At 37.2% G+C, this 19,679-nt stretch overlaps 1 protein-coding gene across 10 annotated transcripts in view; it reads left to right on the forward strand.

Annotated features, from left to right (window-relative positions):
• Positions 1 to 19,679, forward strand: part of PLEKHA7 (pleckstrin homology domain containing A7) — a 156,641-nt gene that overhangs the window by 105,973 nt on the left and 30,989 nt on the right. For 9 of the 10 annotated variants that reach the window (XM_065682928.1, XM_065682922.1, XM_065682925.1 and 6 more), the window contains 6 exons: positions 308 to 380; positions 1,579 to 1,679; positions 8,939 to 9,120; positions 11,126 to 11,614; positions 16,253 to 16,772; positions 18,765 to 18,851. In XM_065682928.1, the coding sequence (XP_065539000.1) occupies positions 308 to 380; positions 1,579 to 1,679; positions 8,939 to 9,120; positions 11,126 to 11,614; positions 16,253 to 16,772; positions 18,765 to 18,851 (1,452 nt within the window). The remainder of the gene's footprint in view (positions 1 to 307; positions 381 to 1,578; positions 1,680 to 8,938; positions 9,121 to 11,125; positions 11,615 to 16,252; positions 16,773 to 18,764; positions 18,852 to 19,679) is intronic. The other variant, XM_065682924.1, reaches the window with a different exon arrangement.

Raw genomic sequence — 19,679 nt, forward strand, 5'->3', positions numbered from 1 at the left:
CAGATCAGTCTATCTAGATAAAATGTGTTTGTTGTGTATAAGGTTAATCTGAATGCTGTTTGGGATGCAAATTTAATTACTTAATGAAAATTAGCAGTTTGAATATTCTACACTGATTATTTTATAGCTGTATGTTTTGCCTCTTATCTTTCTTAGTACATAATATTTTGCTAATAAAAACCACTTGTTTTTGCAATTAGTACCATATTTAGGTAAACTTCTGGTAAACTATCCACTAGTACAAAATTGTTTGATAAGATGTTAGCTTTCCTTAAATGAAAAGTATGTCACATTTCTTGCATTTCAGGATAGCTCTGGAATGCGATTATGGAAAAGAAGATGGTTTGTGCTTGCTGATTATTGTTTATTTTACTACAAAGGTGAGTAGATGCTCACTCTTTTGTTTAGTTCACCTGTTCAAATCTCATTGCAAGCATAAGCTAATTGAACTCTTCAGATACTGTTAGGTATTCTGAGAATATGCATAGTGAAACAATTACTTATCCGTATGTCTTTAATGGAAAGCGAATTTCAGGCCAGAGCTGGTGAACAAGGGGGTGCTGTATGATCTTTTGTCACTTAATTTATCCTTGATAGATGCCAAGTTTTGCGTTGCAGAACATTTGGCAGCAATACCAGTTTAAGATTTATTCTGTCTCTGGCTTGTATTGTGTTGCCTACTTGGTTGCACTTGGACAGGTGATTTTTTGAGAATGCAGTATGGCCAGATCATGGTCAGGGCATTGGTTCAGCTTTAATCCAGGGGTCAGTGTAAGGGTGAGAACTTCTGAATCCAGTATTTCTACCAAAAAAAAATTAGATGTGATCTTAGGCTGAACTAGGAATAATGGATTGCATAAGCTTATTATTAAAGTTTTGAATACTGTGTAGTGTGTTAAAATTTCTGGGAAGCAGTATGGAATATGAAACTCAAATTCATGCTTCTAGGCACTGCATTTCTCCTGCTGATCCATGTAGAGCCAGCAGAAATAGAGGTTTCCTAATTAAAGCAATTAACCTAGATGTAAAATGCTAAATGGAAGGTCCATCATGTTATTCAGCCTGTCAGAGTTCATTTGTCACAATAAGCTTTATTTTCAAAGCATATTCTTCTGTATGAATTTAAAAAGTTACCACCCAAAAAAACTCCATAAGAACCCCCTCCCCCCAAACATTTTCTTTTTTAAAAAAATTCAATCTTCTTTCTTTAAAAATAAAACATTTTTCTCCATGTACCATTGGTGTTGAGTCATAAAATTCAGGTCAGGTTGGACTTCAGGAAGCGTCTAGTCCAAATGCCTGGGGAAAGCAGGGTCAGGAAAGAAGTCAGCCCAGGTTGCCCAGGGTTTAATCTAGTCAGGCATTGAAAACCTCTAAGGATGGAGATGGCACAGCCTCTCTGGTCAGCCTGTTCTGCTGCTGCCCTGTCCTAATGGGGAGAATGCTTTCCTTTATATTCAGTCTGAAGCTGCTCTTTTTTCTGCTTAACGCCTGTTGTCTGTGTGCTCATAAAGGAGAATGTATTGTTACCCTACTGTAAAGTGCAGTGAATTAGATTCTATTTTTTTTATTCAACAGACAGCAGAGAAGAATCTGTTCTGGGCAGCATACCATTGCCTAGTTATGTCATATCTCCAGTTGGACCTGAAGATCGCATAAGTCGCAAATTTTCTTTTAAGGTACAGTTACAAAGCTTATTAGCTAATCAGATTTTATAGTGTGTATTTGCATTAGAGAAACTGCTGTTGTAAACAGAAACATTATCTGCTTTCCTATTTATTTTTTTTTTTTTCAAAGAAGACAGGTTTATTGACTGCCTGTTCAAATGTGACAGCACTTTTTTGTTGCTTATGAATTGACATTCATTAATAACATGTCTATGAGTAAAGATCCTGTTTCTAAACCCAGAAATTAGTATTGATAATTTGTTCCAGTACTGTATATGGATTGAAAGGAAAGTTGTCTCTTTTTCTTTATAGAATACTTGATCCCATAGTGGACTGATGGTCATTTGGGTTTGGTTTTGTTGTGTTTTTTAAAAAAATAAACTCATCAGCTCAGTTCTTGCAGTTAGAAAATGACAACACTGTAGCTTTTAAGGTTTAATTTCCTCATTTCAAGGGGAGAAAGTGGAACCAATTTTTTTCTCCTTTTTTGGGAGGGAGAAATAGTTGTAAATGACATGGACTTTTTCAAGAAAAAATACTCTGATATAGTTTGAGGTTGTTTTTGTGTTTGGGTTTTTTTAATTTGTTTAATTTACAGTTCTATGTAATAAAAACATACTAAAATTAAATAAAACATGCATCCCTTCTTGAAAGTGGAAAAACCTGACTCCAGTTGATTGAATTGCAGCAGTAAGGCAAAGTTTAGAAACCTCAATGTACATTGTGTGTTTAAATTCTACTGATACTTTGAGCAGAAAACCTGTTCTTGTATCAAGCAAATGAGATATGTACTTAAAAATAATTTAGAGATCAGATTTTGATCTGGTACACTTTAGGAGATCTGGAGGGAGACTTTCCATTTGAAACTTTTCTTAACTGAAATTCATACGCTCAGTTTACACTTTCTCTTGCATTTTGATTTTTGGAGTGTTTTAAAATTATAGACTGCCTTTTATTAATTTTGATTCTGTCTTCAAGTGGGTAATGGTTTTAAATTTATTACACAAATATTAACTTGGGAAGTGTGTTTAAAAATGACCCAGTGCACTTTGTGGAAATGTTTATTGTGCTTTTTCAAATGCATCGAACATGTGATAGCAGAACAATCTATAAAGGAACCTTTGTTTAAGAAAAACATTCCACTCCCAATATTTAGTGAGGATAATTCATAACGCCCTCCTCTTCTAGAGCCTTTTCCTAGGAGGAAGCACATACTAAAAGAGGAGGACCCAATGTACTTCTAGGCTTCTACTTCTCCTGAATAACCAGGGAAGGTTAGTGCAGACAGGAAAGGAGATAAAGTAGTGATAATATCTAGATGCTTGAGAGTTAAAAAAAAAAAAAAAAAAAAAAAATCTGCTTTTTATTTTACTGGAATGGTGTTTTTGAATGATAAACAAATGTATATTAGGACTGTTAATCACTTGAACACTATCAGTGATAATGGCAACAAAACCCCTACGTGTGGTATGTGTACATGCACACACGTTTTCCAAGTAGTATGTTCTGTAGACAAGCTTTGAAGTCACCACTGCCAAGTTGTGCCTGTCCTTCTCTGTGGAGTAGAATCCATGCTGTGATCATGGTTAGTCCTTTTCAGAAACAAGTGCAGACTTACCCTAATCCTTTTAGGGTATCACACCCATGTGAGCTCTACCAAGTCTTTAATCTGAGTCTTTTTCTGAAAACCAGCATGAGCCAGTAACTTGAGACTTTCAGCACTGGGTCATTACTGAAAAGGTGATATATAAATAGGGCAGTGATTGCAAAAGGAACTTTGTGTAGAAATCTATATACAAAATGCCCAACATACATTTCAGGTATTAGTTTGTTGGGTGAACCTTAACTGTGCTTTAGGTGTTTGATTGACTACAGACTTGATGCTACAGTTTCATTTTATTTAGAATCAACTCCTAGGGCAGCAGGAGGATTTTGTTACATTCCTGTCGCATGGCCCCATCCAACACTGACATTCAGTGGTCATGGAGTTGGCTCTGGGTACACAGTGGCAGGAGTACTGGCATTCTATCACTCACCAGCCATTACCTATATCTAATCTCTTCAGTACACTTTGATATCCAGAGCCTAGATGGACATTCCATCTCATGGCATAGTACAGCCAGAAATAGAAAACGCAAGCAGATTAAGCCCAAAATAAAGATAAGACTTTTTTGCATTGAAGTCCTGAATGAGTGGGAGAATGTGCCATGTCAATTTTTACATTTGTCCTGCCATTTATTTAGATTGCTGTAAATCCTCTGTTACAATAGCAGTATTGGCTACCATTTTAAGAAGTTGCTTTAAGTTACAATGAGTTTCTGATGCTAGGGAAGCAGTCAAGCTGTAAAAAATGTCAACATTTTGGTTTGTAGAACTAAAGGAAGGAAATTTACTTAGCAAAGACATGGATGCTTTTTGTATATGGTTCAGTTACAACAAGTTTTTGTAAAATACATGCTCTCTAGGATGTATGTTAAATCCTACTAACTGTTAAAATGTACACCGTAGGAGTCCTCAGAATTCTTTTCCTTTCATATCCTGAGGCGCAGCTTTAAGCTTTTGTGTCTCTTCAGGTGTTTAACAATTACAGGCCTGCAAAACTGCACACAGGCTGCACAAATGCTATCAAAAACCTGCTTTGAAGTGTAGCAGTATGTATGTTAAATTGTTTTATTTAGAAACCCTGCTTTTGAGTGTTTATCTTGACAAATTTTTTCACATGGTTTGTCTGTCCCAAGCAAAGTGCTGTGACTAGCTGTAAGCTACTGTCATTTTGCTGTGTGGCATCTTTTTAGAACTCAGGATCCTTGCTGCATATTTAGTTCAGTAGCTAACATCTTAAAGATATTTAATCTAATTGTTACATGTTTTTAATACAGTAATTCTTTGCTGATAAAAATGTAAGGGGGCACAAATTCAATGGATAGATTCTAATGTGAAAAGGTGTGCACAACATCAATATAAAGCTGGAAATGCTCCCTGTCGTTAATAGTGAATTGACTGTACTATTTTAGTAATACCATATTTTTAAACATAAATTATATCAATTTATGTTCATGTCATCACAGTCTCTTTAGAAGGCCAATTGTCCTCAGTCATAAAAACTGCTTTAATTGGTCTTGTATATGTTAAAATATATAAGAGAATACTGAAAGTAAACTTATTTATATGAATCTGACAGTAATACAAATTGAGACAGATGGGAGGCCTACCAATGTTCCATGTAAAGAAAACAGAAAACTTCATGCAGAGGCAATGTATGCAGGTATATGTTTATATCTAGGGGTGTTCTGATCCTGTTAGCATTGGAGATACAAATTACTCATTATTTTGAATACTACCTTTTAAATTTTTTCCGGGATATACTCATTCAGCCTGAGGGCATTCAGACCCTAGGAAGTCAGGTGGGATCATTACTTTTAGAAGATGCTATTACAGCTTGATTTTAAACATCTTTTCATTATTGGCACTCTAAGACTTGCTAATGGCAGTATCCACTCATTGCTTAGACTTGCTGGGACCAGGGCAAACTTTTTATCTGTTTCTTTGATCTCACTGGTTTTCCTAAACAATGTTGACATTGTTTGTTTATGTTCTCTGGGTCATTGTTGCTTCCTTAGGCTACCGTAGGGCTTATAAAAATTCTCTGGGTCTGGGGATTCAGGTGAAGAAATGCCAAGGGCTATGAATTGGAGGTGCCATTTTAGGATTTGGAAGAGAGAACCTTTTAGCTTCTAGAAGTCCTGAAAAAGCTTAATATTATTTGCGAGCGAAAGATGAATTATAGTGTGCTGTTGTTGTGTTTATAGTGATGGCTGAGAGTCTTGTTTCAATTTTTGCTCATAAATGGTTCATAAATATCAAAACTCAGGAGAAAGAAGACTTTCTTTGTATGTTACAACTTATCGAGAGGACAAACTTTGAAAGATTACAGTTACTAGAAAACTCTTCACCTCCCCATCTCTTTGTGCCCATCTCATGTGCTGTGGCTGCTTCTCCTCAGAATTTTGAATGACTGGAAGTAAACATAACAGCTCTAGGCATTAGTTACTTTTAGTACAGTCTTTTGTTAAGTATTTTCTTTGGAAACATGAATCTTTTCATGATTTTAACTTGTTTAACTTTTTGTCCTTGTCTTGTCCTATTGATATGCTCTTGGGGTTTATTGTCCATTTCTCCTTCTGTGCATTATGGGAGAGAGACTGCTTTTCTTCTCAGTCTATCCAGATTAAGGCACCTGAATGCATGAATAGGTACCAGTATGATTTTTTCACTGTTGTGTGTATGGTGTACGTGTACTGTGTTTGTAGGCTTTTTAGTATGCTATAGTCATCCTAATAGCTACTGCTTTAAAAAAACCACCACCACCAAAAATCCCTTCTAGCTTGCGTCTGCTAGCAGTGGCAACTGCAGGACATTGGCACAAAGTGGCATTCTTGCATATAAAACATGCTACTAATAAATAACTGAAATATATTTGAACTTTCCTGTAACCAGTTTTATATATGATGAACTTCACAATGTTGTGTTTGCTGATGACAACACACTATCTGCATTACCCCTTCTGAAGCTACGAATGTTTATGGCTGTGACAGCTTCAGTCTCTCAGGGGAGAACGGTGCACCATACTTCACATTTTTATACCGTTTTCACTTCCAGCCTTTTAGGCGATGCTTTCAGCTGTGCTCGTCATGCACCACTGAAAGAGAGCCTCAGAGGTGAATGAGTTTTCTTGATCAGGACATAGAGGTCAATTAAAACAGACAGCTGTTCTATCCATTTATTGTTGTGTTATGCAGTCTCCCTAGTTAAGTTACCCAAGGTTCTGTTTTTTTTCCCAGCAAGTATATAAGCAATGAATGGTAGGGTCCTACTGTGTCATCTGCAGTGGGGCAGTCTCATTTTCAGCAGGAGTCACTTCACTTCTAAATTCTAGCATCTACTTCTATGGGCTGAACATGGTCTGTGAAGGAACCCTGCAGTCATAAGATCTAACATTAAAATCGCTATTTTACTTTACATCTGATGCTGCTAATTTTTAGTTTCTTCTTTCACTGGATGGTATCTATAAATGGCAATGAATTAAATACTCCTAAACCATATCTCTTCATCAGGGGACTAGCAATAGGACAAGGGGTAATGGGTTTAAACTTAAATAGGAGAAGTTCAGGTTAGATATAAGGAAGATGTTCTTTACTGTGAGGGTGGTGAGGCACTGGAATGGGTTGCCCAGGGAAGTTGTGAATGCTCCATCCCTGGTGATGTTCAGGGCCAGGTTGTACAAAGCCTTGGGTGACATGGTCTAGTGTGAGGCATCCTTGCCCATGGCAGGAGGGTTGGAACTTCATTATCTTAAGGTCCTTTTCAACCCTAACTATTCTATGATTCTGTGATTTGTTTTGACCATTTGTAATGGTCTCAAAATGGGGGAAAAAAGAAAACCCCAATACCAACGAAGAAACCCCAAAGAACTCAACCAGGCAAACATAAAAAAAAAAATCCTTAAATTCCTAAATGCACAGTTGATCAGGGCTACTGATTTTTATATGTAACTCATGGCTTGGTTTCCTCTGTTTAAGACAGGTAGCTCATGGTGGGAAGGGAGAAGAAACCACCTTGTATTCCCTTAGCAGCCAAAGCTTTTGGGGAACCAGACACTTTCTCTTAGCAGGGGAATCCCTTAGATTTCTCTGTGTAAACCCTTCCTCCTCTTCCTTCTTTCCTCCTCTTTTTTTTCTAACTGGCTGTTTTGCTGCAGTCTCAGCCTTTCCACTACTGGGGTGATGGCAGGCCAGGGACTGACCCCTCTGGAGACTGTAGTACCAGAGTTTTCAAAACAAACTGAGGCTTCCTTGCTTGAAGTTCAGAAGGGAAAGGCCACACTTCACACATTCACAGAACTTAAAGCACTGTAACAGCAAGCAAATATTTTGCTCTTTGGAGTTGTTGATATGGGTCTCTAAGGTTATGGTAATTTGGAAAATTGAGGGTAAACAACTGAAATTTTAACATTTAGGGAGGCCTGCGCTGGATTAAATAGCTTGGGTTTTGTTAAAACTATTGCTGTGTATCTGAAGCCACCTGTGATTGTAGAGTGTTTGGGTTTGGTTTGTCTGATTGGGTTATTTTACTTCGGAATAATGAGAGGACCATTCATTTAGGGAAGATTTGTGAAAGATATTTAACATTTAACATTTAACAAAAGTTGTAGACAAAAAGTTGAGAGAATTTTTTTTCCTTTAAAAATCTCCAACAACCCAACCCTGCCTCAGCAGTGTTTCAATATCATTAGCTTTTGTGTGGGGTAGCAGAATTAGTTTTATAGACAGCAGTTTAAATTACTAATTTTATTTTAGTATCATTACAAGAGCTTTCAAGCCAACTATATTCTCTTCAGTATTTTGGAAAGTAAGGAGATGAATCTTTCCCTGTTAAGCTGAAGTACATCTATACAGTAACTTTGAGAAAATATAAGAAAGTGTTTCAGGATTGATATGACTTAGTAATAGCCCTATTATTAAGTAGATAAATGTGGATGAGATTTGATTAAATTAAACTAGCCTAGTGTTACAGACATTCTACATTGAATACACTTGAATATTGAATATAGAGGAATTTCCAAATACCTCTAGTTTGCAGTGGAATTTCATAAATTATTTTGGTGTGCAGAAATACTTGCCAATATTTTATGTGCTGTAATAATTCAATCAGTGTTACTAAGTGTATCAGTAAGTCTTGTGGTTTTGCAGCTAATATAGGGGTTCAAGTGCATGCTTTAACCAAAAGCTCCTAACGTGCATTATAATCAGTTCTTAAATAAGCAATTTAATTGCTTGAATTGTAAGATACTGTCTGTGTTTTGTCTGAATAAATTGCTTTATTAAATGAGCTGGGAAAATTGGCTTGCTTATGCATGTCTCAGTGAGAATTTCTTTAATTTGTTCTGTATGGTATTTATGGCAAATGAAATGTATCAGTTAAGTGAAAATGAAAAGCTGAAATTTCTTACTATGAAAAACAGATGCACTGCACTTTTAGTCCTAATAGTGTGAAAAAATGATACGGGAATTTCAGTAAAAATCAGAGAGTGCCTTTAGAGTTTGCTGCACTAGCCCATTGTGGCAGTGTAACAGTTTTACCCAAAATTCAAGAAACAGTCAAGGAACCTGAAAAGGTAATTTTAAAGGTATCATGAAAAATTACAGTAAATTTTCGTGGGGGGGCAGGGGGAATGAAAGGGCTCTCTGACTTCTTTTTAATTTCCTTTACAGGCTGTTCATACAGGTATGCGGGCATATATTTATAATAAGAATTCTGTTATTGGCTCTCAGGCAGAGCATTCAGGGATGCGGACATACTACTTCAGTGCAGATACCCAAGAGGATATGAATGGCTGGATCCGGGCTATGAATCAAGCTGCCCTTATGCAAACACGTTCTTCTTCACTCAAGAGGCAAGTTCACTACAGAAATTGTTAGCCTGTAAAATTTTTTCATCTATTTTATACATATATGTAAAAATCAGATTGGTGATTTCTGAAAGTGTATGCAGGAAAGCTTTATGCATACATTTGTAAATGTGTGCGTGAAACTCATTCCCATTTTAAGGAAATAATTATTTTTAATTTACATTCTGTTGCAAATCAATTAGTTAACATAAATTAAGAAAACCTGGTGTTCAGTATTTGTGTGTACACTTAAATTGTGTGCCCACATTTAGTGACATGGATTAATTTCTGTGTTTATATAGTTTTTTTAGGGAATTACAGTTGAAAAGTTGCAGGTCTTCTGAGCAAATTAATACACCTTTAACAGCCAGTTGGTAGCCTTGAGGAGAGGAAAGTCAAAAGGGAAAGAAAGAAGAATAATGAGTTGTTTCAAATGAACTAGGACTTTTAGAACTAGGATTAAAATGCTGTTAAGAGTGAAAGAATTTAAAGATGGGTAAATTGTAAGTACATAATTATGGATATGAAGTAATTTCTGAAGGTATTAAATGCTTATTTTTCACTTACTTTGGTGGCCTTTAGTACTTGTAAAAGGCTTTTTTGCTTTTTTTCTGTGTAGAAACAAAGCACTGTTACAAAAGGAGGATGTCCTTTGTCCTGTTGTTCTTAATTAGTGCTAGAGGCAAACAAATTCAGCTGTGCCTTCTTGTGCTTCCAGTTTTTCCCTTTTCTTAAAATTGATACAGCCTTCTTGATGTTTTGACTTAGGAATGTGATTCTTTCCCTACAACTCCTTGTGAAAGAAGACTCTGTACTGTAAGGCAACCTTGCTTTTAACCATTGGGGCTGTGAGGATTAAAATGTCAGAGTGCAGTTTCTTAGAGTATCTTGCACTGGTGCTTGCTTTTTACAAGTAAAATATAAGCAAAGGACCAACATCTCTCCCACAGCTTCACATCCTGTATTATTTAATATTAAGTGTTTCTGGATTTAAATTCCAAAGAACACGTAACCCGTTACCTGGTTTTTTGTATTCTTTATAAGGATAGAAATAATTGAAAGAAAAATCGGGGAAGTCTGGCACGTTGGAAGTATTGATCCAGTGTCCCTGCCCCTAGTCGACTCTTCATTTTGAGACTGAAGTGAAAATAATTGTTTGATGGCTCCCACTCAGAATTTGCCTTCGATAAAGCTATAAAGAAGCTGGACTTAGTTTCAGAGAAGATGAGGTGCTACTCTGAGATCAATAATACTCCATTGAGTTGTAAGAGAAAAAGAGAAGCTTATCACTATAAGCAGATGAAGAAAATGGCAAATTAAGTGTGTTATGTGTCAAAACCAACATAAATCTTTCAAGATCCTTAGACATTATATAATGGCTTGTAAGTTTATATCAGTGTTTCTGGCACAGGTTTTTGGAAATATTTATTCAGTAAGGTAAATATTCAGAATGGTGTCCATTGCAGCATGTATTAGGGGTGATGGAGATTATTTTTAATTTTATTTTTTGCAGGAATAGCTTCAAGGTTAGAAATTCGCTGGACAATGATAGTACTGACTCAAATGCAGATACTCTTCTGTCCTGTTGGCCAGAAATGAGTAGTCCCTTAGGCATCTACAAAGATATGAAAGACTTTTTTTACTTTGCAGTGAGGAGTTGGCAGTTTGGTTTTGTTTTTTCTGGCTTTCAGTGTTTCCTAGGATAGAAAGACTTTCTTTTTTTCATTTTTTTGACACAATATGGGACAAGTTTAACACTTCTTTCATACATTATTAGTATTTTCAGTCATTTTTACAGATGCATATAAATGATTTCTGCTTCCTTGATAGCACTGTAAAGATAAATTTTGTCTTAATTGGACTGATAACTGAGTTTTGCTGAGCATATCTATCTTACGTGTCAAACTAAGCAGAGCATGGAGAAGGTGCTTTTGCGGGTATGTTTTCTAAAATAGTAACAAGACCACATCAACCTTTCACAGTTAAGCAGTGTTCATTATTTTCTTTTCAGAGAAACTGAAAAAGTGGATCAGCAAGCTGTTCCCCAAGTCAATCATGTGGATGCCTGTAAAGAATGTGTGAAGGCAGAGATTACAGCAGATACAAAAGAAAGTTATCAAAAATCGGCTGAAATGGTTGGATATGATAAGCGTGAGGAGATAAGAAGAGAAAAAGCAGAGGAGGAGCGTTATATCCACAGAAGAGAAACTACAGAAACTAAGAAGGAAAAGGCTAAGCATGCGTTAACAGAAGCTGATTCATTATTTCCAGACTTAACGAATGCATCATGGTCCCATGTATCTCACTCTCAGCCAGCTGAGAAGAATGGAACACTTCCTAGTTCATTAAGTATGAGTACTGGCCTAGTGGAACAGAATGGTACCAGCTCATATAAAAGAGGGTTTGTTCCCACAACAAATCCAGATAAACAGATTCAAAGAAAAAGTAACATGGCTCAAGTGGAGCACTGGGTAAAAGTCCAAAAAGGAGACACAAGAAGGTTAGTAATAAGCCCATCTTTAAATAGACTGCCAAGTGGCATTTTCTTAAATGCAAGGAAAATGTGTATTAGTAATATGTTTAGTGCAAATCAGAATGATCTATAAGACAATTTACTTACTCCTCGAGTGCCGAATGGTATTTTTGAAATGTTTATCTCATGGGAAGGTTCAGTATGGAATTGGCTAATCAAATCCCTTTAATGTTCTCGCTATATTGCAACTAGAAAAAGTGAGATTAAAGTGCTTATATTTTTTATTGCTTTTAATCACTATAGTTGCTTAAAACTTAGAAAAATTTGCTACAGTTGAAAAGCCAGAAAGTGAAGTGCAGCCCCCAGTTACTTCTTATTCATAAACAATTACACAATACAAACTATCCACTTAAAAAATGCTGGGTTATTTTTTTCCTCTGCTTTCTGTTCCTGTCCCAAGCATCCATTCAGTCTTCTGTATCAGATCACTGTACTCAGAGTCACAGCGTGTGCGTCATACCTTAAAAGGTCTCCGCATATTCATTTAGTTAATGAAGAGGTCTTAGGATGTTGCCATGGTCTCCAGGATTCTGATTTCCCTTTTATGTTGATGTTTTTCACATTAAAAGTGCAGGCAGTAATGAGGCTTGACTGATAGCTAAATAACTACTGTTTTCTTCCTAATTACTTTTTCCAGTAAATCAACTTTAGGTGTGTATCAGGTGTAGTGTTAAGATAGTGCGGTTGTAGGTGCTAGGTTTTGTTCTAGGTAAAACCAGCTGCTCAGCTGGAGCTGCTAAGCATTCAGTGAAACTTCAGAGGAGTTAACTACAGTTACGTAACCAAAATATACCTATATATAAATAGAGAAATTTTCTTCTTACCTTAACAACTTAGTTTATGTTCTGTTTTATCTCAGTTGACCTTGTTTTCTTTGTCTTTCCCTGCCAAATGCTGTTATATTTGCTATATTCAGAATAAATTGCACATTACCTTCCTGAAGATTGATGGATAGATCTCTCAAATGACACCTTCTCTTAAGCTGCTGAAGTTGTTGCAGTGCATTTAGCTGATCGATAGAAGTTGCATGCTAGTTGTCAAATGTCTTCTTGATTACAGGATATAGAAATTTAAGATAGAGATGATAATCTGATTGACATTCCATTTTCATTTTAATATGTGCATTAATTTCTTAATGCTCCATGTTGACTATTTCCACCTGAAATATTACAGATGAAGAACCTCTGAAGAATTAGAAGCCTTTATAATTTTTGAACACAGAATAAGTACAGTTTTACTTGTTTCCTGTCAGGTGTATAAAGTTACAATGCTTGCCAGCAAGTTGATTACAAAAGGAAGAACCCTTCACACAAATACAGCCGTTGTTTGTGTAATTATTTGCAGGGATTGCACCTTTTATGTAGATATTTAGATATTACAAATAGATATTTTACTTGCCCTTTTTATAAATCACTCAGAACTGTTTGCCTATTTGGAGATTCACTTCTCTTGGACAATGACACTACAGTCACATCCAGTGTAGTCATCTAACCCTACTCTGTTCTCAGTGAAGGAGAATACCTGCTTTGATGAGGTTCATGCTAGCCTCTGAGAGTGATCTGGAGTATTGGAAGAAGGTTTGAGAGGAGGCTTTTAGGAGATTTCGGTTTTGAGTAATTAAAGGTCAGGACCATTAAAACAGCAGCTGTCCAGAAATTATTAGTCTTTGAACTGATTCCTGTGCCTGTATTGACATAGTGAATGGATAATTGTAAAAAATTTGCTATTTCTAGCAGTTCGTTTGCACTCACAAATATATACAGAAATCTGATAAATGCAAGCTTAGTATTTCCCAAATAAATGCCGTCATGTTGAGGAATTTCCTTCCTTGCTGCAAATACAGTGTTAAACATTTCTTGGTATGCAGAAATTTCCATTCCTTCCTGATCTGCTTAAAGAAGAAACATGTCTGTGTTAGCTTCTGTGCATTCCCATGAATGGGCATAGTGTTTCCAATAATTGTATTTGTTTTCTTTTGAACATTTGTCTTCTTTTTGCAGTATCTACTGTGTGGTTGCTTCCCATTGCAGACTCCTAATGATTTGCATGGCCAGTAATCATATAATATGGCATGAAGCCATTTTTCACTCTTCAGTGTCTGCTTTCTTTTTTATATTCTTTATACTTCATTATTCAAGTGATGGAGATGCTCAGGAACAGCTGCTTTTGCTCATTTTTACTCTTGATCCCTGAGAAAGCAATTGTCCACAGTCAATTGTGGACTTACTTGGGTCATTTGGGACACTGTTCCTTTCCTATTACTAGGAATTGGTATATCATCTTAGTGCCTATTTTTATATAATGCTTGAAGCCTGTCATCTTAGCTGGAGGCTTCTCCCTACTTCATATACTGAGAAATTGCAACCTGCCTATATGTAGGCAGTTGCCTCTAAAGTTCAGCTTTGAATATGACTTTCCCTATGCAATGTCATGCATGTGCACTTCCCAGCTGCTCTGAGTGCTGTTTCCATCCAGTTTTTAATTCCTCTTGCACAAATTCTTCCTTTTCTAAAAGAAAGGCATGATTTCCACCGCCACCCGTGCAAAAATAAACCCTAAACCCTTCAAAACCAACAACAAAATAAACAAAAAATCAAAACAGACCAACCAAAAATAAACAAAAAAACCCAACCAACCAAACAAAAAAAAAGAAACAACCCTCAAAACCCCAAAACAAAGAACCTCCTAACACTCATGGGGTCTTTGATTTTTTAGACTGTTTTGGCTCCTAAAGCTGCTAGTCCTGATGACTTTATTGACTCGCATTAGTTCTGGGCTGATTTCAGTTCTTTACCCTTTCATGTCCAATTAGAAAATAACCACGTACAGATGGTTTGCAACATATTCCCTGCCCATGGCAGGGAGATTGGAACTAGATAATCTCAAGGCCCTGTCCAACCCTAACTATTCTATGGTTGAATAGTTTGTCAATGCCTTCATAAAGGCTGCATCAGTTTGGTGTGTAGGAATGGTCAAGCTCTCTTCCCCATTTTTCCACAGAGAAATCACCAAAAGGACCTGTCATGCCTGTCTCAGATGTCATTTCAGGGCATAACTGGCTCCAAGCTTTCTCAGCTCTCATTCCTATCTAGAGAAAACACATTTCTACCAATCACTGTGATTTTTCATGTGGAAAGAATTGGCAGTACAGTGCAGAACATACAGAGTACTCATGAGGTAATGAGCTAGGCAAAGAGGTTACTTAACCACTGAAGGCTGTTCTTTGGGTTGCCTCTGTTCATACTACCTGCCTGCCTTCACTGTGAAATTTGAGATAGTACCGATGCTCTGTGGTATGAGAGAAGAGCTTTTACAAATCTGTAATCCTCCATGCAGCACAGAGTGGTTATTCTCCTTTTTGTCATGAGGAATTATGTATCCTTTCAAGAGGCATCCATATTTCAAGACAGCCCAACAGTGCCAAATCCTGCAAATAGAAGGAGGTGGGGGCAAGAACTGGGCAGCAGTTACTGGTATAAATTCTATTCCTCCTGCTTCTGTTAATCTTGGATGCTGAACAGAGATGTTACTTTCCATCCTGTCCTTTCTTTTATGTGGAATTCTTGCAGAGAGTGATGAACGTGATCTGAGTTTCTGCATTTGTGGGGTTTTTTTATTGGGTTGTTTGTCAGTTTTGGTTTTGTTTTTTTTTTTTTTTTTAATATCATTGCTCTGTAGCAAGTCTAGCAGAACAGTTTCTGTCTGGAGATCCTGAATTAATGGAAGAATGACTGCATCTGCAGAGATCCCAGATGTTTAACTGGAGAATCAGAAATTAGTTTATGCATGAGGCTACGGAAAGATTTTTACTTCAAAGTAGGAAAGGGAGCTAACTACGGTTTGTCAAAGCTTTTGCTATCTTAACTGCCTACTAAAAGATATAATTTCTACAGTTTAAGTATATGATGGATGCAGTATTAAAGCCAGGATGTAAGGCCTCTTTATATTCTAGTTTGTTAATGAGTTTTGTTGCAAAAAATCTTGTTGCTTAAAACAGTAGAAAGAGTAGCATTAGGTCAGATGAAGGTAAATCATACAGACCTGAGGACTTTGAGCTGTTTCTTACCTTCTTTTTGCTTCATTTATGTGAAGAAAAATTAGCCGAGATACTCATTCTGTAGCTTGTGAGATTTCCTCTTGCCCATCAAGGTAATTTTTTCCGATGAGCGTGCATGTGTTGTTCGTGAACTGCACCACCTAGTGGCTTTCGGTGGAAAGAAATATTTTTGTTTACAGATCTGCTCTTCAAACACAACTATAATTCCTTTCTTCATGTTCTCGACATTTTTTTTTGGCCTAAGTACATAATACTGCTGTCCTTTAAGTTTATTTCTAGTAGGTCATCCTCGATTAGACACCGAGTTAAAAGCCTGTATTTATACTATTTGCATCTTTGCATGAATACAGTGTAATGATTTTGTGCAGGGTAGATTTCATTAATATTACTTTGTTAATATTTTTGTAAATTCTTTTTAAATAACTCTTGTGTGTTGTGTCTTGTAGCGTCTCTACTAATGTTGTTAGAGATTTTGTATTTTTTCTATCATTCCCTCCTGTTCATGAGTGTATGCTAAAATTTGCCCTTTTTTACCCTCTCCGTTACAGCCTCGCTTCTGATCAGACTCTTACACGTCAGGGTCCCAATCCACCTTTTCCTGAAAACTATCACACTTTGCCAAAGAATACCAGGCAGCCTTCAGGGAGCTCACCGCCACCACCAAACCGCAATTTGCCGAGTGACTACAAATATGCTCAAGATCGTGTCAGCCACTTGAAGATGTCCCAGGAGGAAAGGAAAGCAAATAAGGATGGAACTGTGTGGCAGCTGTATGAATGGCAGCAGAGACAGCAATTTAAACATGGCAGTCCCACTGCCCCACTTTATGTAGGTTCTTCAGACTTTATTGATCGTGGTAAGTCAAAAAGTTCATTGGATGTTCCACGATCAATATCTGTTCCACCCTCTCCGTCTGATATTCCTCCACCTGGACCTCCAAAAAGCTTTCTCCCAAGGAGACCACACACTCCTGCAGGAAGGCTTACAGTTAAACCATCTGATGAAAGACAGACTATAGACGTTCCTTTTGCTGGATCGCCCAGGAAGATACGAAGTCATGCTGTGAAGGTTTGTATGCAGTATAACTGATTTCAAACTATTCTACATGTGGTGCGATCCACTGATAATTTTATTTAGTGATTTTTCATTGCACACAAGATAACGAAGTTAATACAGTGGATAATGTTCTCCCAAAGCTCTTTATCTTTCTGATTCTTTCAGATTTTTTTTTTTCTGGAAAATTCATGGCACATCACATTGAATATTTTTATTCAAAAACTGGAAGGCATATGTTTATATGTATAAAATATACAAATTGAAGTATTTTAATGTATAGAGTAGATAAGCAAGAATTTAAAACTCAGCAGGATGAATTCTTCATTGATTATTTACTTATGCTTGTAGCCCTCATTGTTTGCCGTGTTTGTTTTCTCTGTATGTTTCTCTTATTGCAGTTAGTTTTACAGCTGATTCAGATTTTAGTTATGGCTAAAGCCATAATAGCTTTTCATGCATTTGATAGCTAAAGCTCTTTGCAGAGCATTATCGGTAGGCTAACCAGAATCAAATAGTCTGAAACTTTAACCTTCTTCCGAGTTTCATTGTGGTTTTGTTTGTTGTTTTTTTTTTGTAAGCACTGTGCTGTGTTGTAGGCACTTCGTAATCAGAGGTGACAGAGGTTTCCCTGTTTGGTACTCCATGTAACTCTCCTTGCCTAAGGAAACTGGGGAAATTCAGGATTCAATCAATGTAGGATTTGCTTCTCTTGGTAGCTCTTACACTGGAATAAGTGAAGATGAAAGCCTCTGTATTCTTTGACAGAACCATGGGCTCTGATGGCAAAAGTATTTGCAATGAAAGAGACTTGTAAATTCAGATACCCAGCATAGGTTCAGAACCATGACTTCAGGTTTCGTGGCAGTTTCATGCATAGTTTAGACTTTTTACCTAGCGTATATGTGCTGTAGGTGTCAGATGTCTTTCAGCATTTACAGATGTATAATACACCATCAGAAGATTAATTAGCGATGTGCAGCACTGGAAATTAAATTATTTTTTTTCATGCCTGGTATTGGTTTCTCCGTGTGTAAGTTGAAGAAGCATTACATCCCTTTCAAAGGAGTGTACAGCAGTCTTTTCCCCTCCTGTGTAATGATGCTGCATATATTTTACTCATACAACTCTTTTATCTCATCCTGGTTTTACTAATATAGGGAAACACAGTTTTCCTCATCTGTAAAACCTTTCAGTGAAACTTCTGCAAAAGTTTCTGGAGAAAATGCCCATGTTTCTGTATATAAGCACCCAGTGTTATTTTACATGTAAAGGTATATGTCTTCAGAATTTTGTGATACTCCCTCCTCCCTGGAATTCTTTATTAAATTCCATTCAGTTAGATTAAAAAAAAAAAAAAAAGGCAGAACAAAACAGGATTCAGTGAAATTCAGGTTCAGGAATAAAAATAAATCATGAGACATTTAGTCTGCCTTGTAGAAAGCCATTACAGTTTAGCATTAAGAGAAGCATGGAAGGATGGATGTGCAGTAGGTTTTCATAGCAGAAAGGGGCAGATCAAATATGATTATTTAAAAAAACCAACAGGTATTAATGGAACCCATTGCCACAAGGTGTCACTCGTGTTAGTAGCTTAGTGTTCCCTGGGTAAAAGAGGCCATTCGCAGTTGCTGTGTGGAGTTCAAACCTGCATAAGCACACCAGCCTTTCTCTGGGAGACATTAGGGGTGTGTGTGGGGGGGACTTTATAAGTATTTTCTTTACCTGCTGAAAGCCACTTTGCATGTTCTGCTGAAGCATCTTGTGCTGCCAGAATCCACTGATCTGCCCAGCATCGTAGGTGCTATATTTGTGTTTGTTCATTCGTAAGTTTTACATAATCATCAAAGGTTCTGGCTGGTCCATGAATGTTACCCTCATCTAAGCATGCCACAAATTCAAATAGGGAATCTGTGGCAGGGGTGTATATCTTCTGAATTTTCCCTCAAGTTCAACATCCGGCTCACTTGAGACAACCCTTACAATTCTGGCTGTGGCTTCTTACAGAGCTCAACTCATATTGATCGGCGCTCTATGCCTGCCATGGGCTACATGACACATACTGTGAGTGCACCCAGTTTGCATGGCAAGTCGGTAAGTTGAGAGAGCAGATGCTTTTCCCTTTTCCTTTTGTGTCATAATAGTACTGCAATGAAGTTTTAAAATACTGCTCATTCCATAGTAGTTGTATTTTTATTAAATAAAATATTGCTAACTTAGAATCATAGAATGGTTCAGGTTGGAAAGTACCTTAAAATCCTCTAGTTCCAACCGCCCTGCCGTGGGCAGGGACGTGTCACACTAGACCATGTCACCCAAGGCTCTGTGCAGACTGGCCTTGAATGCTGCCAGGGATGGAGCAGTTACTGTTTCTTTGGGCAACCTGTTCCAGTGCCTCACCACCCTCACAGTAAAGAACTCCTTCCTTATATCTAACCTGAGCTTTCCCTGGTTAAGTTTGAACCCATTACCCCTCGTCCTATTGCTATAGTCCCTGATGCAGAGTCCCTCTGCGGCATCCTTGTAGGCTCCCTTCAGATACAGGAAGGCTGCTATGAGGTCTCCACGCAGCCTTCTCTTCTCCAGGCTGAACAGCCCCAACTTTCTCAGCCTGTCTTCATATAATTTGAATGAGAGCTTAATCTTACCCAGCTCCCAGTAAAGCCTGTAGGAATTTTCCTGTTATCTGCAATGTGAACAAGGTTGAGCTGTCTGTTATTACAGGACCCAACATTTTTATGTTTATTTGACCAAATGCAGAGTTAATTAAATAATTGCTTAATCATCTCAAGTAACTGCTTTCTGGGCACTGAGGTGAAAAATGTAATTACATTTACTCTCCCTGAAGACTGCTAATTTCCTCTTTACAATGTGTCTAAATACCTGCAGCCTGAAGAGCTAACATTGCTTCTCATTCGATTA

The sequence above is a fragment of the Lathamus discolor genome, chromosome 6, assembly GCF_037157495.1.
Source record: "Lathamus discolor isolate bLatDis1 chromosome 6, bLatDis1.hap1, whole genome shotgun sequence".
Taxonomy (NCBI): Eukaryota; Metazoa; Chordata; class Aves; order Psittaciformes; family Psittacidae; genus Lathamus; species Lathamus discolor.